At 39.8% G+C, this 19,401-nt stretch overlaps 1 protein-coding gene across 3 annotated transcripts in view; it reads left to right on the plus strand.

Moving 5' to 3' along the window:
- Positions 1–277: 277 nt before the first annotated feature.
- TMTC4 (transmembrane O-mannosyltransferase targeting cadherins 4) overlaps positions 278–19,401 on the plus strand; it is a 50,329-nt gene continuing 31,205 nt past the window's right edge. The window contains exons 1-5 of one of the 3 annotated variants that reach the window (XM_040537967.1): positions 278–358; positions 2,242–2,457; positions 7,646–7,761; positions 9,742–9,958; positions 13,729–13,816. In XM_040537967.1, the coding sequence (XP_040393901.1) occupies positions 2,296–2,457; positions 7,646–7,761; positions 9,742–9,958; positions 13,729–13,816 (583 nt within the window). In that variant the 5' untranslated portion in view covers positions 278–358; positions 2,242–2,295. Of the gene's footprint in view, positions 359–906; positions 1,485–2,241; positions 2,458–7,645; positions 7,762–9,741; positions 9,959–13,728; positions 13,817–19,401 lie in introns of those variants that run through there. The other 2 variants (XM_040537959.1, XM_040537951.1) reach the window with 2 other exon arrangements.

Below are 19,401 nucleotides of genomic sequence, written 5' to 3' on the forward strand. Positions count from 1 at the left end.
CCCCGCGGCAGCGCTAACGGCCGCCCTAACGGTCAGCCCAACGGTCAGCCAGCCAGGTGAGCGGGACGGCGACCGCCCGGAGCCGAGGGGGGCGCTCCGCCAGCCCCGCTCTCTCGCCCCGCCCCCTCCCCGCGTCACCGCCACCCCCCGCCTCCCCCGCCAATGAGCGGGCGGGGCTGCCCCGAGGGGGCGGGGCGAAGGAGGGGCGGGGCGGCGAGGCGACCAATGGGCCGCGGCGGGCGGGACCAAGAGGCGAAGCGGCGGCGGCAGTGGCCCCTCCCCCGGCGGCCGGAGCGGCGGGCGCTCCCCGCGAGGGGAGTTGGGCGGCGGGCGCCGCGCGGGCTCCGGCTCCTCACAGGTAACGGCGGGCGGGGACCCCGGCCCCAACCCCACACCCCGCGACCCCAATACCCCGGATCCCGTCCCCGCCGGGGGGGGCTTGCCCTTTCCCCCTCTAAGCGGCCGGAGCGCCGGCGGAGCTGGACGGGACAAGGGGATGCGACACCCGTGAAGGGCCGCTGGGACCGTTAAGGACCGTTGGGGCCGTTAGGACTGTTGGGGATGCGGCGTCCCGGGGAGCCCCCCCCCGCCTGGGCGAGCAGCGGACCCCCCCCCCCCCCCCCGAAGCCCCCTTTCTGGGGGGTGAGTGGCAGGGAGCCCCCCGGGCGGGGGCTGAGGGGAAACTTTGCGGGGGAAATGGGGTGAGGGCAGGGGCGCGTTGTGACCGGGGGCTGGTCCCTCTGGCAGCGCGGTGTGCTTCCCTCTGGTTAACCCTCTTGTTCTCAGCCTTATCTTCTCCCGACGACCTCGGAGCACAAGGGTGGGTTAGTGGGAGCACAGAGGTGGGTTACTTTGGGAGGAGGTTTTGCTCTTCTTTTGCTCCTAAAGTGGCTGCCCCGCCAAGGAGCTCCGCTCTTGCTCAGCTCTCACAGCTCCGTGTGCCTGGCGCCGAGCTGGGGAGCGCTGCTGCTGGTCCTCGCAGCTAGAAGGGCTGCTGGTAGCACAGGGAGTACAGCCTGCCCGTGGGCATGGGGGGGGTTGGGGGGGACAGAAAGCTGCCAAGCGAATGTCTTTTCAGCCCTGATGGTCGAGTCTGTTCGGAAAGCCGTATAGCTGGAGCTTTTTCCTTGGTTAGAACGTTAAATGCAATATATTTAGGTGTGCAGCAGTAAAGCTGGTATAAAAGAGCCAGCAAATAAGAAGAAAGTTAATAAGTTAAGCTTTGGACTCTAGAAATTGTGAGGCTGGGCTCCGGTATGTGCCTGTCATTCATGGAGCTTGCAAATAAAAACTTCATGTGCTCCTGTTATTACTGTAGTTTCCCGTTTGTAACCTCCCCCCCTGCCATTTACAGCAGCACTCAGTAATAAAACCACTCTCAGTACTGTGGGAGCAGCAGAGAAGCAGAGGCAGCATAGCCGCCCAGGCAGAGGGCTGGCTTTGGAGCATCAGATGACACCCTGCTGAGTAAAGGTGGCTCGTGGGTGAACTTCCAGTCTTGGTACCTTCACACTGATACTCAGCTCAGTGCTGTTGGGTTGTGTGGTCGCTCTCATCTACCTCAACAACTATATGTGTTTGATGACAGTAGTGGAATTAAGCCTGTGCTGCACTGTAGGTGTGCAGCATGATGTAGTAAATGTTCCTTTGAGCCCTAATTATATGATATTTGTTGTCTCATTGTTTGAATTGCTGAGATTTAGGGCCCAGTCTCTAATCTCCCTGTGATGTCTGTATGTATTCCCAGTATGGGCTATATGTAAGACTAGATCCCTTAACTCAATGGACTTGGCTTGAGTTGAGTTCTTTTTGCAATTGCTTATGGTTTGTTGTTTTTTTTTTCCACTCCCTGTGAGGAAATTACAGTGCTTATCATTCTCTTAAGAATTTTGTAAATGCTCCACAGTCCCTGTTATGCCCTACATGTTACACTTGAAAAGAATAGTAAGAAACAGATAAAAGTGACTTGCTCAACGTTTTAGAATTTATCTGTGCCAGAGCTTTTGCTTAGAATTTCAGAATTTTTTGGCTTTTATCTCTGTGTATAGACCGTGAGAAATTGTGTCTGTCTTCCAAATTTGAAGTACAAAATTATGTTTTGGTATGTTCTGGTAATTATGAAACACAGTAAAATAAAGATATTTGGTTGATTGAAATTTCATTTTTTTTCTTCCGACCTGCCATGTTATTATTATTTTTTAGTCAAATGTAAAACTGTGCATTTCTGTATATTCCTTTCAGATTTGCAACCAACATAATGCTGAAGCTCCTAAATTGGAACAAGTGTTTCACAGAATGGCACAAGCAGAACCTAATCTGGACCATGACATATCATGGGTTCTCCTTCCGTCATACTGGGCTAAAATTGTTGTGGCATTAATTTCCTTCCTCTGTTTTGCTAACAGTTATGATGGAGATTTTGTCTTTGATGATTCTGAGGCCATCATCAATAATAAGGTTTGTCTCTTTTGTTTTGTTGTTTTCTTTCCATTTGACTTAAATTGTTGTCATTATTTCTTCTCCTATTATCATTTAAGTAGGCCCAAAATATTCATCCTAATGGAGAACTTCCTTCTGATATTCCCTTTTTTGAATTTTATTTTTGTTTTTGTTTTTCAAGTAAGCCTTGTTTACAGTTGACAAACAAACTGTGCAGAAGTGTTCCACAGAAAAAACAGAAGCATGAGTAAGCTTATAAAAAGTCTTATTCCTAAAGATATTTGAATAACTTGACCTGGGTTCTAAGGCAAAAGCGGGAAGAAATTAATCAGTTTTTTCTTCCCTTAGAATATGTTACCTTTAATTTTTTTCCAAGTGAAATACTGTGCTGGACAAGTCTTGCTATATGGTCAAGGGGAAGGGATCCATTTTGTTAAACCAAATGGACTTTGTCTGCTTGTCATCTAAGAAAGCATCGTCCAGGGTTGCAGTGAATTTGGATGTGATGTTTAATAACACTTATTCACAGGGTACCTGTTTATCAAGACTGCCTACAGATCTAATTTTATGCTCATTTCTAAGTAAGAGTATGCTGTAGATTTTCTAATATCCATTGATAGTAATAAGAGAAATTTCCATTATTCCCTCACAGTGACAGATGAATAAAGTGTATGAATAAACTGGTTGCAAGATCACTAAGTGGCTGTAGGGTGCAGGGGTTCTCCAGCTGTGGTTTATACCATAAAAATGTTATAAGAGCAAGGAAAGCTGCTTTTTCCTGTGCTCCTTCTGCAGTTAATATTCCTGTGATGGCAGTGTTTTTTGAAATAGGGGCAGGATGGTTTTGTGCTCTTTTTTAAAACTGATCGTAGATGAAACAAACAATTCTTGAAATACTTAGAAGTTAACTTGCGACCCAAACAAACCTCTAGTCACGATTCTTTTCACTTTTACTTTGAGCAGCTGAGTGTCATCAATCGTTGAGACCCTTCATAAAATCACATGTAGCGGTTAGTGGGCCTGTGGTCGTGAGTGGGTCATGGTGTTGCACAGCAGCTCTTACGCTGTTCTGGAAGGTACTTGTGACAGCTTTGGAAAGAGAAGCACAGACTAAAATGAGTCATCCTCATCTGTTGATTCTGTTTTCCTGATGCTATGGGAATAGAGGGAGGATAATTTACAGAGACTCGTACATCTAGAAGAATACAATTCATGTTTTTTGACCTTGCACAAAATTTAGAGGCAACTTAACTGCAATGTGCATTTAAGAACTTCACAGAATTACAGTTTACTCAGACAAATTTATATTTTGATTGTGTAAGTCTTCGTGCCTTGAGTTATAAATGGATGGGGGAAAATATATCTGTCAAATTGGAAATAAATCTCAAAGCTCCTACAAGAATACTATCAACAAATTAACAACCTACAGTGATTTTATTTTTGGCATTATTTTTTAAATTACCCAGCTCCTGGGAACGTTTCGTTCTGCAAAGTTTCGTTTTGGGACACAATTATAATATTTTAATTTCCTAAAAGCACAAACAAAAGACTGATGGTGAAACAAGGCAGGTTGGTTGTTCTTGTAGAATTTCCACACTTGTAATCTTTCTCCGTTTCTTCCACTTTCTACGTTTTGAAGTGTTTCAGTTTATCTATGCAACACAACAACCTGCACCAGGATTATAGCTGTTGGCAATGCTGAGAAATTCATCCAATTGCTTAAATAGATTAATTCTTACCTAGTCTGTATGTTGAAAAAAAGACTGTGAGGCTTACTCTATTTTTCATATCAAAATCTTCCAATATCCCTTGGAAATTAAATGAGATTTTGTTGACAGTACCATTTTAACATGGGTCAAACAAATATAGGGAAATACAAAATCCACAAGAAAAATGCAGAGGCAATGAGCATTTAATTGTGAGAAAGAGCATGTAGCAAAGGCAGGGGTTATTGGAAAAAAAGATATGGCCTATTTTGTTCCTGCTCAATAGGAAAGGCAGCAGGTAAAATAATTTTGTAGATTTACTGAACATTACCTTATCAGTATTTTCTTGGGTACCACACACCAACATTTTTGTTAATTTACTAGCTCTCCCCCAAACCCAATCTTTGATTATTTATTTTTTTTAAACAAAAGATACACTGTTAGTTGACCCCATGCTTACCATGTTGTGGAACAGTCTGATATTAGATAATAATCCCAATAAATGGGGCATGAGGCTTTTTCCAAGTTTTGTCATTTTACGTAGCATTATTTTAAGTGGTACACAACAGTGGTTTTTTGTCTTCATTTATTTGCTTACTTAGCAAGTCAAACAGTTGTATTAAGACAAACTTTCAGATACGATTTGTCTTTTTGCATAAGCCTTCATACAGAAAAACCTGACCTTTCTTCAGGTATTGAACCCTGCTTTGTGTAGGCTGCTGCTAATCAAATGTTTAGAGATTCTTTGCTATGTACTTTGATATGTATGATAGAGAAAATCATACCTAACTTTTAAACAGTTATGACTCTTAGAGCAAACAATTGCTTTTTTAGGGTAAGTCCACTGTGTGGCAAAATTAATGTAAATAACTTTCTCTAACAAAACTTAGGTACATGAACAATCATAGAATCATAGAAAGGCTCTGGTTGAAAGGGACCTTAAAGACCACCCAGTTTCAACCCCCCTGCCATAGGCAGGGGCACCTCCCACCAGACCAGGTTGCCCAAGGCCTCATCTAACCTGGTCTTGAACACCTCCAGGGATGGGGCATCCACAACCTCTCTGGGCAACAAGATACATGACTGAAGCTTTCTGAGTCAGAAGGAAGTATAATCTAATCACTAAATCATTCCAGGTATTCAGCTTTTCCTGTATCCTGCCCGTTGAAGACAAAAGAAGACTGATTCAAGATGAATGGGAAATCTAGCCTTACTCAACTCGAATATTTCCAATCTCATGTTATTACAGTTATCTGTGACATGGAGGACATACTTTTAAAATTGTGCTACTTCCTTTAAAAAAAAAAAAAAGAATAAAGTTTCTTTCATAGTCCATTCCTTAGGCAAACATGCATAAGGAACAGTGCTGGGACAACAGTCTGAGGGCTACACTGCCACCAACAAATCCCCCGTGCAGAGTACAAAGGCTGCAATATGTGCTGGTGTACAACCCGGTCCCAATTTGCCCCGGTAAAAGCAGGCCATGTTGATTGATTTAGTGGACTGCTGGTGAGGTTCACTCTTTCCCTGAGAGTCAGATTATCGCCTTGAGGGTTTGTGCATACCAGTGAGGAATGGAACAGGAATTTAGGTGCTGAAGGCCAAAATTGCAGTCCTGGGAGCAAAAATAGCTAAGAAATTCTTAGCTGTCACTCTACAATGCAAACATCTGTGAGGGACTAAAGAAGTTTTGCACCTTGATAATTCTTAGACCAAAATAGGATCCACTTTGTCTTGATTTCTTGGGATTTTCTGTGAGAATGCCTTAATTCACATCTGCAGCATGGGACTTTTCAAAGACTATCATGTTATCTTTGCTCTTTTCTGCATGTTTATTAGTAACCTATTAGAGAATGCTTCTCTTCATTTGAGAGTAGGTTGCAAGATTTTTAGCCTACATAATTGTTTTCGAACTTCTTATCTAACACTGGCTAAATTTGATCAAGTGATAGAAATAAATATTTTTCTGTATTTTTGGAGGGATAGAAGACAATGTATTAAGAGAGAAGCAAGAAAAACTCAGTTATTTTAAGTTCAGTTTAGCAGTGACCAGGCAGTGTCACCCCAACACTTGGGTGTACATTGGGACGAGCGGTGGTATATGTTGGCTCTTGCCTTTCTGGCAGACCAGAAGTCCTACCTAAGGATGAGGTGGAAGGTACTGGAGGCCACAGGAGGCTTTCAAGATACAGTAGAGGCAAGTGGGATGGTAGCAGTGTTTGAGAGGAACTGTGGTTAGTGAGATGAGGTTATTACAATGGGGCAGTCTTGTATGGAGATGGAAATGTAGAATAAGTGAGACATAGCACACCAGGCTTTGTAAGCCCTGTCAGGGCTTCAACAACCTGATTTACCTGCTTAGTGTTGTTTGGATTGGTTGTTTGGACTGTTTTGATTTGTTGGTCTGTTTAAAAAAAAAAAAAAATTAGGGAGAGAAGGTGGGGGTAGACTAACTTGGGTCTGAATGCAGGTGTAATACCAGCATTCATATGAAAGCTGTTCATTAGCTGGTACAATTTTGTTCATAGATTCTGCCTTAAGTGTATTTAACCTTTGCGTTTGCTCTAGTATGAATTGGTACTTATTAGAATTTTCCCCAGGGAAGCAAGAGAATAGGGGGTGGGCAGAAGATAAATATGTTAGATTGAGCTTCCCAGCTTGCTCTCAAAGAAAGCTGAGGATGCTACAAAATCAATTTCTTTGGAAAGGTGGCTTCCTTATTTTTTTCCTCTCCAAAGTGTATGTTTTCCATTCAATAGTCAGGTTATTTGGATTTTTCCATTATGAGCATGGTTTGAAGATAAAAGGAAAGAGTATACTTATCCTTTGCAGCGTTACGTTTTTTTATAGGCCCTGACCCCACCCCAAATTAACATAGTTCATTCCCTTTTTTAATCTTCTGCTATTAATCTTTTAGAACAGTATGCAGAAGAATTTGCTTCTTGCTTTCTTGCATTAAGGATTAAAAAAAACAAAGCTATTTAAATAGTGTTCTGTGCAAAGTAAGGCTTCAGAAAGGGCTAATTGTTGTTTTCTATATTTAGTCTCCTTGCTTTCTTGCTTTCACTAATAGTTGACCTTCTGACACTGGTAGAAAAATAGCTATTTGTGACAGTTTGTACTTCTACTTTGGTCTCTTTTGCAAGATAACCTAGACCTAAAATCAAAGATGTTTTACAAAACTATTAGGTGAAGGTTCTTTTATGTGCATTATATCTCAATTATTGCACCAGATTATCAATTGATACGAAATTTAGTAGAACTACGAGTATTTATGTAGTTATGTCTACTTACAGAATCCAAGCAACATGACCTTCATGATGACAGGCATCCAAAATTTGACCTTCATTGAAAACTTGGGTGCCTCATCAATGTCAGTAGTGAGCCAACAAAACACCGTTATGTCTGTGGTAACATGAGCTTGTATTAGCTATAACTTGATTGTGCTATAGCTGCTTTGAACCAAACTGAAACGTTAAGAATCTGATGTTTTATTTCAGGACCTCAGGGCAGAAACCCCACTTGGTGACCTGTGGCATCATGACTTTTGGGGTAGCAAACTCAGCAGCAATACCAGTCATAAGTCGTATCGACCACTGACTGTCCTGACTTTCAGGTGAGACTTGTCATTTAGCTCCAGGTCTGAAGTTTTTTAACACTTATTGGCTTGATTGATTTTAGGGAGGAGGAAACAAGAAAAGGGAAAGAGGGGGAAAGGGGAGAGACAGAGTGTCTGGAGGGAGTTGGCTGCCTTTCCTGAAACTGATTACCTTAATCTCAAATAGAGTTTTGATTTTCAAATTGTTTCTTTCTTGAAGTATGTGTTATTTTGACATTTTGTATTTCCTTTTAGAAATGGCGTTTTGTTTACCTTGGTAGTAGGAGCGATATGGTTGAGGTCACACATTGATGAGGTCACATCATCAAGGAACTAGATGTGCGTTGCCTCTGCTTAGTCATGCTGCCACTTATGCTGCTGCTGTTTTTTTCTGTTCTCTGCTTTGCTAGTGACCTGTTGGATAATTATTTTTTATATAAATAGTTTCAATCCGATGTGGCCTTTTGCTACTAGGTCACCGAATAGTTTCCCCCCTGATATTTTTGCTTGAAGTGAGTGTCTGAGAAAAAGATGCTTAGCTAATGTCTACTGCTTGCCCAAATCCTTGTACAAAAAACATGTAGCAACTGGGCACAGTAATGCAGAGAAGATTTGAGAACTCGGCCATAAGCTTCTTTACTTTCCCCATACAGCCCTATGTTGTGGGACCCGCTGCTACAGAATGTGGAGCTGGCACCGGTTAGGCAATTGTGTCCAGTCTAAGGCAGAGACTAAGTGATTGGGGAACGAGTATTCCTGTGCTTTCTCCTCAGATTCAAGCAAAAGTTTGGACTCGAGTTCAGTGTTAGTGTTTTAAGTACTCAGCATACTGGATTTCACAGTCTTGTTAGGGTTTCTTCGCATTGTCACAGAGGAAAATACATGACTGAAGAGAATGTGTCAGTGTCTTAAACCTACTAAAGCTTTCAGTGTATTACACAAGCACATGCTTTCCTTTCTTTTCAAGGTCTCTGTGGTATATTCCATCTTCAGTAATATTCTGGTTAGTTTAGAGAGAACTGGTTTACAGTCATTGCTACATCTGAAAATACAGACAATCGTGGAGATGGTCCATAAAATGCTATTTTTTTTTTACAAGTACTAGCTTCGTTCATTCCCCAAGGTCTAATTTTTATGTGTGTCACGTTTATAACAAGTTAGGTATTTTTAATAGATTTCACTAAGTCAGATGCAGACTGGCCAAATGAAGTATATAAAATCCACTACCCTACTTAAGTGTTTGTATATCTCACCTAGTGGTAAAAGCACACAAAAATAACAAGGTGCTTCTCCCTCTGCATTTTGTCTCAAAGTTCCTATCTTGAATAGGGTCTTAGACTGAATTTTCATTTACACTTCTTCTTGGTTCAGATACTTGCAGGACACCTGTCTCTAGGCTGTCTCACAAATTAGTTACTAAGACTTGCTACCTGGCTACTTTCTGGATTGATGCTGGATTGTGCCCAGTTGGTTTCCACATCATCAGTCCAAATGCGAGGACATTTTTTCTGCTAAAATATCAGTGGAAATCTTCGTTTCTGTGCATATCAGTTCCCTCACTACATGGATTTCTTTAAAATAGTCAATTTGCATGTGGACACAATGTCTCTTAAGCCCAAGGTATCCCCCAGCAGGCTGGGTTGTTTATTTGAGGGACACTATTACATTGCAACATTGAAGTCATCAGATCTAACTTACCATAGGTATGATTAATACAGTAGTATTAACATATGTCTTTGGAGACAATAGGTATTATGCTAAATATTCTATCCCATGTGAATACATTTGAGTAAAGATCAGGATGGTGTTTCTAGCCTGCCATGGTGGTGAAGTGGTAATACTATGCGTGCTGGGGGTTGCTTTTATTTTTCAGCCTTTGGGGGTTCTTTTTTGTTTGTTTCTAATATGATCTTTTAATCGAGTTTGGTTGGGTTTTCTGTTTGCATATCTCTAATTATTTATGCAATTCTTAACCTTAATGCTTTTGTTTGTATACAGAATTAATTACCTTTTTGCTGGAGGCTTCTACCCAGTTGGTTTCCATGTCATCAATATAATACTGCATTGTGTTATCTCCGTGCTGATGGTTGATGTGTTCTCAATATTACTGGGTGGGCTGCAATTCACTAATAAAGGAAGAAGGCTAAACCTGGCTCCAAAGACATCTCTTCTAGCTGCTTTGCTGTTTGCTGTGCATCCAGTACACACCGAATGTGTAAGTACTGAATACTTGGCTCTTAAAATTCATATCTTAGAAGTTCTTGATCGTCCTGACTAATTAGTTCTGACATAGCCTTTTACTCTACACATTGCTTATGTATATTCTTAATGCTTCTCTCGGTACTTGTCTTATGAGAACAATCAAATATTATAGTTAGTGCTTCCAAAACCTTGTAACTCCACAGGGCTGGACCTTATTAAGGAAGATAAATTAAATCATTTAGGTATGATAACTAAAGAAGGATAGCTGTAAACTACACTGTTTTCCTAATTACTGGATTAAGAATTCATTACTAGGAACATTAGTACATGAGCAGCCACAAAGAATGGAAGACAAACTGAATGCAAATGGTTAACCACTTTTCAATCTCATTTGCTTTGATAAAGAGCAGGGAGTAAAAGTTGGACTAGGGGTATTACACAAACTCTGTATGTGATTATTAGAATACTTTGTCTAGTTTTGAATCCATGCTGCAAGGAGGACACTGGGAGAAAATGGAGAGGGCTCAGAAGAGCTGTGGAAATGATTAAAGGATTGGAAATCAACGCATGTCATGAGAGATCAATTTCCATGGGTTTATATTTTTAATATGAAGGAGAAGATTAAAGGACTTTTTTTTTTAAATTACAGCCTCTAATTGCGTACACAAGGAACAGAAATCTGATAGTAGTGGGCCCTTTAATAGTGCAGACAAAAGCATAACAGTGGCTGGAAGTTGAAGCTGTAAAGATCCTGAATAGAAATGTGGCATGTGCATAGCAGCCAATTAAAATAGCTGACCAAAGATCAAGTTGTTGTGTGGAAATTCTAGTGAAGAGGATATGGTTTTCTTAAAAAGCTCTTTTGCACTCATAGCTAAGAAAGTTTTATGGCCTTATGCTGGTGGACTTGCTGGATTTGGTTCCTGATTGCTTCATGTCTTGTAGTTATGAATACATGACATAGAGAGTAATAGCAATGCAGGATGATACTTTTTTGATTTTTTTCTTTTTGGTTTGGAGAGACTAAGCTACTGGAAAAGTACTCACTTGTAGTACTATAAATGAACACTGAATTCTCAGCGCACCTTATTCTATATATATGGTGCTGATTTTTCACTGACAATAAGCCATGTTTTTTTTTTTTTGGCCCTTTTTCATTCCCTTTGTACATGATTGACGGGGAAGAGGTTATAGAAAGCTATGCCTCTCAGCTAACTAGGGATATTGCGTGTACTGGACACCTAGAGATAGTGGAAAGCTCTGTATTTGCAGATTCTGAGGTTTAACCTCACTTTATTTGACAGTGTAGCTAAAACACCCTGCAATTTGTTCTCTGGTGTTTGCTTGCCTGCAGAATAGCTTCTTTGTTAGAGCACCTTATGTTAGTCAGACGGGTTCGTGGTATGTGTTCTCCAAAACCAGTTTTAGATGTCAAAATGAGGTAAAACAAGTCCTCGGTGCTTTTGATGTTTTGATATGTAAAGTGAGATCTCACTTGAGTCTTATCCATCGTCTTGCTATTGACTCCTTTTTTAATATCCATAATTTTATTCTTCATTCCATTTGGCTCTAAAAATATATTTAAATCAGCAGGCAGCTTGTTGTTGAGACCCTGGTCATGTCAAATAAATCACAAGTGATGTGGTCTGTCTGCTATGTGAGCTTTGAAGACTTGCATACGTTTTGGGCAGACATTGGAAGAAGAGGAAAAAAGTAGCATGCTTAGGTAACATGTCTCTTCTAAGATTCAGGAGCTGACAGAGGCTTGTAATCATTTACACGGTGAATGATAAATCTTGTTGCACGGTAACGATCATGATACTGCTATGGTTCTAGCATGAATGCATGTCAGGCAGCATCTTAAAGAGCATTCCTCATCATTTTAGAGCTGTGAGTTTTAGGTACCATGACATTCTGGTTTTGAAATGAGATGACATATTTTGACATAGAATTGTGAGGAATCTGTTTGCTGCCTTAGTTTTTGGTATGTGCAGTACAAAACAAACTGTCATGTAAAACAGATCTTGAAAAGTTAAGTGCATTCAGAAGCTATGTAATAAAAACATCTGTCATTTTCATTTTTCTACATACAAATAAACACTGCTGTGGCACCATTCTCTATTTTAAGAGATGTTTATTCTGTGTAACATTTGATGGATAAAAGACACAAGATTATGCCTGATGCTAATTTAAAACTGTATTTTTCTCTTTACCTGTTAGCAGTGATTATACACCTGATTCTGTATCCGAGATGAGAATATTGTACGTTTGGAGTCATCTGAGACCATATGTGCGTTATTAGCCCCGTAATCTTTGTTATAACAAGTTAGCATTTATTTTCAAAATTGCCTCATCTCGCCAATACTTTTATCTTGTTAGTTGAGAGCAGCTTCTGAAACAGAATGGCACTTCATTATTGTCACCTTTCAAAGTACTTCATAGCTATTTAATTGATTCTTATAACTCCTCTACAATGTAGAAGAAGCAGAGAAGTTATCTGGATAAATTAAGAAGTTTTTCCGAACTCAGTTTAGGTACCCAGGAGTTTCTCCTTTATGGCACTCAACTGAGGCTGAGGGTAAAGCAGGAAGGAGCTGCTTCTGTGGATTTAATCCTACTCTCGTATCTCTACGTTTTACTTTCTCCCTCTGAAGTTGTTTAGAAACATCTGTTCCCTCATGTCAGACTGACCAAAAAACAAAACAAAACATCTTTTCTGAAACGAGGGTTAGCAGGTGCTTTTAAACTAAATGAAGATACAGTTCCCTTTTTACTTACCTCTCTTGCCCACAAAATGGGACAACTGGCATAGTACACAAGAATCAAAGTTTCTGCTTTTGCGCCTGAATCATTACAAACAAAAAAACTGTAGCTGTCCTGCTTTGGTTCTGAAAGGCCTCTGTGTACAGCTTCTCCAGGAAACATGGAACTCAGAGCTTCAGTAAGTAGACCAAGTCTGAAAACAAAGGAGTATTTCCAAGTTCCTTGCTCTGGATGTACGTTCTGGTAAAGTCCCAACATCTGGACCTATACAGTCCCCTGCCACCCCCCTGTGCCATGATTCACACAGTAAGTTCATGCCATCTGTATAAGTGAGGAATGAAGATCCAAGGATGTGTCATGGTGTGCCTCAGCAAGTTATTGTAAATACAGTTTAAAGGCTTGAACCAATGCTTGTTGATGGTCCTGAGAATGCTCTTCATTTAAATAGTTTGGCACAGATCCAGAATACAAAGGTCCCGGAATGAGCTTCTGATTTTCCTATGTTACTACAGCTTCTGTTAGAACAAGATGCAGTTGGAGGTAGCTCTAATGTAATCATCAAGTAATATAACACAAAAAAACTGCTGGAGGGAGGCATTTCAGCAGGCTGGAAATTATTTGTTCATTCTGAGTGTTTAGACTGCAATTTGAAGGCTGCCTTATATTCTGAAAGTAGACGGTCGTGATTTGTATTTCAACAGTTCTCAATTTTGCAGGGATTTGTAACGTTTGCAAAGAATTCCACTGAAAGGCAATGTAACCCAAAAATCTGATGAAATGGGACAGAGTCTACATTTTCTTAAATTGTCCTTTTTTGTTTTTAAAATAGCAGTTTTTCATAAATTAAAGCTAAATTCTTTACCCAGCTAATCCTAAGCAATAAATAAAAAAAAAAAACTACAGTGATAATTTTACGCATTCACGTTGTGTGTATATATATATATGTATACGTGTATCTTAACCTCAGATTTTCTGAGAATAAAATCTGGTAATTGTAATTTTTTTCTTTTTCTTTTTAAGGTTGCAGGGATTGTTGGCAGAGCAGACTTACTATGTGCCCTGTTCTTTCTGTTGTCATTCCTTGGCTACTGTAAAGCATTTAGAGAAAGTAAGCATTATGTTTGCACCTTTTATTTTGTATTATATGTTTTATCTGTATTCATACATTTCAGTTAAGTGTAGCAAAACCGAAAATGTCAGCTGTTGTGGATTGAATCTATTAATGTTTATACAGTCTGAAAATATAAAAAAAAAAATCTGCTCTAGCAGGTATTTAATTTTAGAAGAGCTAGAAGGGAATGTTGTCCCTAATTCCTGTTAAACACTAAGAATTTATTTCAAGGAAAATATGTTTTGTACCAGGCTTATTTGTTAAATGGTTTGTTGTTTAGGAGCATAAAGAAATATTTTAATAAGTATTTTAGAAAGAAATCAGACCCGTGAATTTATTTTCTTAAATGTTTTAATATACTTTATGCCATTGTGTTGGGATGGCCTAAATGGGAATGAATTTTAGAAACCTTACTAGTAATTTTTTTAATAAACAGTAAAGATTGGTATGAGTAAGCCCTCTAAATCCCTGCAATATGCAAGTGCTGGCATATACATGTTGAATATAGTATTATTCATAGAGTTTTTGTAAGGTAACTGTATTATTTTAACATGGAAAGTTCTTTCTTAGATATTTTTTCAAATGAGCTTTTAAATCTGTTGTATCATCTGATCTGAATGCAGCTTGGCAGTTGAAATCCTGTTGTGGAGAAATTATTGTGGGAGTCTATTAAATAAGTACACAAGAATACATCAATTCACAGCTACAAAAACCTGTGCGGAATATGCAGTCTGGTGTCTGAATGTGTTCTACCACAGGAAATAGGGGAATCATTCGGTGAACCCATGAAGAACTGCGCTGTGAAGAGCTTTGTGTGATACCAGTTCAATAGGCATGGCCTACGATGTTTAACCACAGTTGGCAATTATTTAGATTAACAACACAGTCACGGAAATGCAGAGCTTAGTGTAGCCTGAGGGGGGTGAGTTGGTGCACAGAGAGCTCTAAGATGTTGTGAATAACTCCTGTTAATTGAGCTTAGACTGTTTAGAACCACTGTGCTTATTTCTACACTTGATATCATAAGTTTAAGTTAAACTGGGTCACTTCAAATTATATTTGTAGTAATTCCTGTTCACTTCTGATTATTTTTTCCACTCCTTTTCTTTGAGTAGATTTCCTTTCTGTCAACTGAACTAGTAATGTCTTGATGAAAATTGGCCCTGGGACCTTGCTTGCTCATTAATTCTTTTCTCACCTATTTTAATGGTTATGATTGTGCTTTGGATGTTTCTTCTGTCAGCACCAAATTAAATTAGACAAATTAAAATATTGGCTACGTGCTTTCCAGTTTGTTGATAGAAGTAGGCCTATGTGGCTGGGGTAATTATCTTGGCTTGAACAACTCAAGAGCCAAGTTGTTAGGAGGACCACTGGAGACTCAAAAAGGAATCTGTTTTGATCTGGAGGATATCTCAGGAACGATTAAGAATGTGATGTATACTCTAATAAAGGAATATTCTGAGTGCTTTAAAAACTTTTAAAGGCTAGTCTGATAGCTTTTAGAAGTCAGCATAATTTTAAAAGTGTTCTTGTACTAAAGTTCTTGTCATTGATACAGAAAAAAGAAAATGTTATGAAGTCAAGATACTAAGCAGCACATAGTATTTTGTTTTTTTGCGTTGGATGCTATCGCATAATAGCATCAGAACTGTCTGTTAAGCAGATTTGCCATGGAGAACTATGGTCTGCCAGCATAATTTTGTCTTTTGTCCTTCAGATCAGTTTTCAATGTTTACTGTCGCCTTCACTACTTGGTTTTTCCTCAGCGACTTCTGAAAGGAGTTTCGACTTTCTTTGTATTGAAGAATTTGTATACAAGCTAGATAATTGTCTCTTCCAACAGCTGCTTCATTTTGGGTAGATTGATGACAATTTCAGGTTCTTGCATGTATCTGGCATCTTCTAAATGAGAGAATGAAAACTTATCTTCATCCAGCACTGTGGAGAGCACTAATAAGGTCTTAAGCAGATCTTGCACAGAGCCTAAAGGGAGGAGTCCAAGCTTCAGATTATTTCTTTCCTCTGAACCTTATGTGATTTGCTACAGGCCAACGAGCAGTGTGTCACACAACAGATATTTGGGTCAAATTTTCAGGTCAGAATGGTTCTTGTCTGAAAACTGACTTTGAAATGTCTGGGATGTTTCATTGCCCATCCTAGACGTGTCTTCCTAAATATGAAAACCATTAATTTGTAAACAGAGGTAAGTGAGTGTCTCCACCAGCAATTTCCCCACAAGCTTGATCTCCAGCCTCATAAGCCAGATACAAGGTGAAATGCAACTGTTATGTATGTGGGTTTTCTCAGGCTTTATTTTTAAGTTTCCCTACTTTGTGACCTTCACCAGCTAACTTGGGCATGCAGCTTGAAAGCCTTTTCTCTCTGCTCTTTCTGTGTAGTCACTGGAAGGAGATAGTGACCATTGAAATAAGCCTGAGAGGGTGGGAGCTCATCTTAGGAATTTGCAGTCACCTTCTGGAGGTACCTGAATCTCTAAGTTGGATAGAAGCTTAGGAACACCAGGCTTGGTACTTAGGGCAGTTGCAAAAATGGAGCAACCTAGGTTTCCTTTTATCATAGGTTATAGAGATATTTAGGTCAGAAGAAAACTCTGGAGGTCATCTCTGGTCTGACAGCTTAAAGCAAGGCTACTTTATAGATCAGGTTGTTCAAAGCATTAGACAGGTGGGTGGTAAAAATCCTCCAAGGCAATTCACAGCCCTGCTAGGCAACCTGTTCTAGTGTTTAACTGCCCTCCTGAGAATACTTTTTTCCCTTTACGTTCAATTGCATTTTACTTTGCTGGGCCTTGTGATTGCTGCATCATTTCCTTTCTCTGGGCACTTCAGAGAAGTCTGTCTCTGTCATCCCTATAACTTTCCTTCAAATAGTAAGACTGAAGTTGGATGCTTCTCAGTGTTCTCCTCTAGGGCAGGAGGATGGGGGAACCAATTCCCTCAGCTTCTTTTCCTATTTTGTACTCTCCTAACCATCTTAGGGGTTATTTGCTGGACTTCCAGCTTATTGATGTGTTTCTTGAATTGGGTACAACAGTGCTTCTGATGTGGCCTCACGAGCTGAATGCAGAGGAACAACAACTTTCCCTCACCCCCAGGGTATGCTGCAGGTCATATAGCCCTGTGTACATTTAACCTTCTTCGTTGCCACGCTGCCAACTCTTCTTCAGCTTGCTGTCAGCCAGGAATTCCAGCTCCTATTCTGCAGAGCTGCTGCCTAGGCAGTCCCCAGGCTGGTCTGCTGTGTGCTGCTGTCTTTAAATTTCACGAGGCCTCTGTCAGCCCGCTCCACCAGCTTGTCTCAGTCCCTCCAAATGGCAGTCCTGCTCTTCACTGTACTCATGTATCCTCTTGCTGAACCCCACCGACCACCACTGACAGTTTTGCTTTCTATCATTATGATCTCTTTTCTTTTGAGCAGGGAGGTTGGCCCAACCCATCAGGCACCGGTATGGACAGTGTCTGTATAGTAGAGGCTGTAGGAAAAGGTAACCACGTATGAGGAAGTAGCTGTAGGCGAGTGTGACTTTTCAGTGGTTTTATTGTATTAAAGCAAGCGTGAAGCTTTACTCTTGGATGCCTCTGTTTTGATGGTATGAATATCCTTGTTTTGTTAACAATTCTAGTCATTCAAAAATAATAGGATGAATAAGGAGTAAAGACCTTTTTATCTGAGTTTAGCTGAGTTTGCATGTGCACGGATTGAGGGAGTCACAGCAGAAACCCTCTTAGTCCCAAATGGAAGCTGGTCTCACTTCGAGTATCGGTGAAGAGCAAGCATTTTAAAAATACGCACGTGCAGTTTAAGGAACAGACTTAAACAATGTCCGTTAAGATGTAACAAAGAAAAAAATATCATTTCTTCTCTCAGAATTCAAAATGTTTTCATTCTACTGGCAAAGTCATCGTTATCCACAAGACTCAAAGTCTGCAATACTGTCAGGGCACATTGATAGTGCTAGTCCAAGTTAACAGTTGTTACTTCATCACTTTCAAGGTCCAACTGAGATGGTAATTTATCTTTGTGGTAATTTATCTTAGTAAGAAGGAGGGGGAGAAAACAACCAGAAAACCTTCCGTGCATTCCACTGCATCAGGCTTTTGTTTCTAATCATACATAGCGGCTCTGTGAGGATCCCCCAGAAAAATAGGATCTAGCAGCTTGTTACACCATCCTATTTCCTTTTGTTCTGCTAGATTTGTATATATTAAAGGCACGTGTAACCCTAAATTCTGGGTAAACTGCTTGTGCCCTTGTTTCTGGATTTGGGTGTGACATGTATATAGCAGTTAGGTGACCAGCTTTTTACAGGCAGGAGGAGAACTATCAAAGGTGTTTTCTTTTAACTGTTATTAAACAATTATTGTTATTAAAAGCCAAGATAGCATGGCTCTTCTGGTATACATAAAAGAAGGTATAACTAAACCATTCGGGATTTTTGGACTGTACTTGTATTGTCTTTAGAATACAGTTAACAAAACATGTTTGACATTGTTTTGCATTTAATGATTAACTTTGAATGTCATAGTAAAACAATCATTGAAAAGGCTGAGTTCGTGCTGCTGATACAGTTATGTCCTCAGTAACATAAACTCTTCTGTCTCCAGCAGCATCCTAATGTTATTAAATACATAGGGTATCTTAAGTCTTTCATAAAGAACCTGACTGTTCTTGCAGCAAGGCAATGTGAGATTTGTGTCCAGCAGAGTTCCAGAAATCTGTTTCACTAGGATAGATATAGTAATTGAAATGTCATCCTTGAAGTCTTCTCTAACAGCGATAAAAGACATAGAAGAGAGGCTTTTCAGTGTTTGTTTTCACCTATTGTCTAAGTGAATAAATGTAAGATTTTTATTTTTATTTGTTTTGTCTTGAGAGTGAGGACACACAAAATGTCTGAAGAGTATTTGGGGGATACTGTGGGGAAGTATAAATAATACTGAAAACAAGTAGGAGATTAGAAAGGTAGAAGTTGCCAGACTGGAAAATTTCCAAAGGAAAATGATTTTTGTGAAGCCCAAGACACACTGCAGTTTGCCTGTCTGATGTGGTTTATTTGTGGCTTTGATGGATTTTTGGGCAGACAGTTTCTTTTAGCCAGAATCCGTAGCATTTTATCTTTTTTTTTTTCAAAGAGTATCAGCGTTTAACATACTATATAGATTATAATTATGTTTTACTGAAGTTCTAAAATTCTCTTACTTTTTTCTTACATAGAGTTTTTAATGTTACCAGAACTCTGGTAGGATAACATTTATATTTGCAAGGAACTAATCTGTTGTTCTCATTCTGTCCGGCTGTTTTAAAAACACATCTGTGGGGACAAATCCACTGCATAGGCATTGGAGACAGCAAGAGCTGACAACTGTTTAGGTATGTTCTGAAGGGAATTGTGGGTTATTAACTTTGTTGAATTTTAATGCAGTATCTCTGGGAATTAATAAGGACTTTTAAAACTGCTGGAGTATTCATTTTGCCTTCCTTTGTCTTCAACCTTGACAGTGATCCAGTTGCATGTATTTGCCAACTGCATTGGTGATCTGAGTAATGTAAAATGTTGA

This window comes from Cygnus olor, chromosome 1, assembly GCF_009769625.2.
Source record: "Cygnus olor isolate bCygOlo1 chromosome 1, bCygOlo1.pri.v2, whole genome shotgun sequence".
In the NCBI taxonomy this organism is placed as follows: domain Eukaryota; kingdom Metazoa; phylum Chordata; class Aves; order Anseriformes; family Anatidae; genus Cygnus; species Cygnus olor.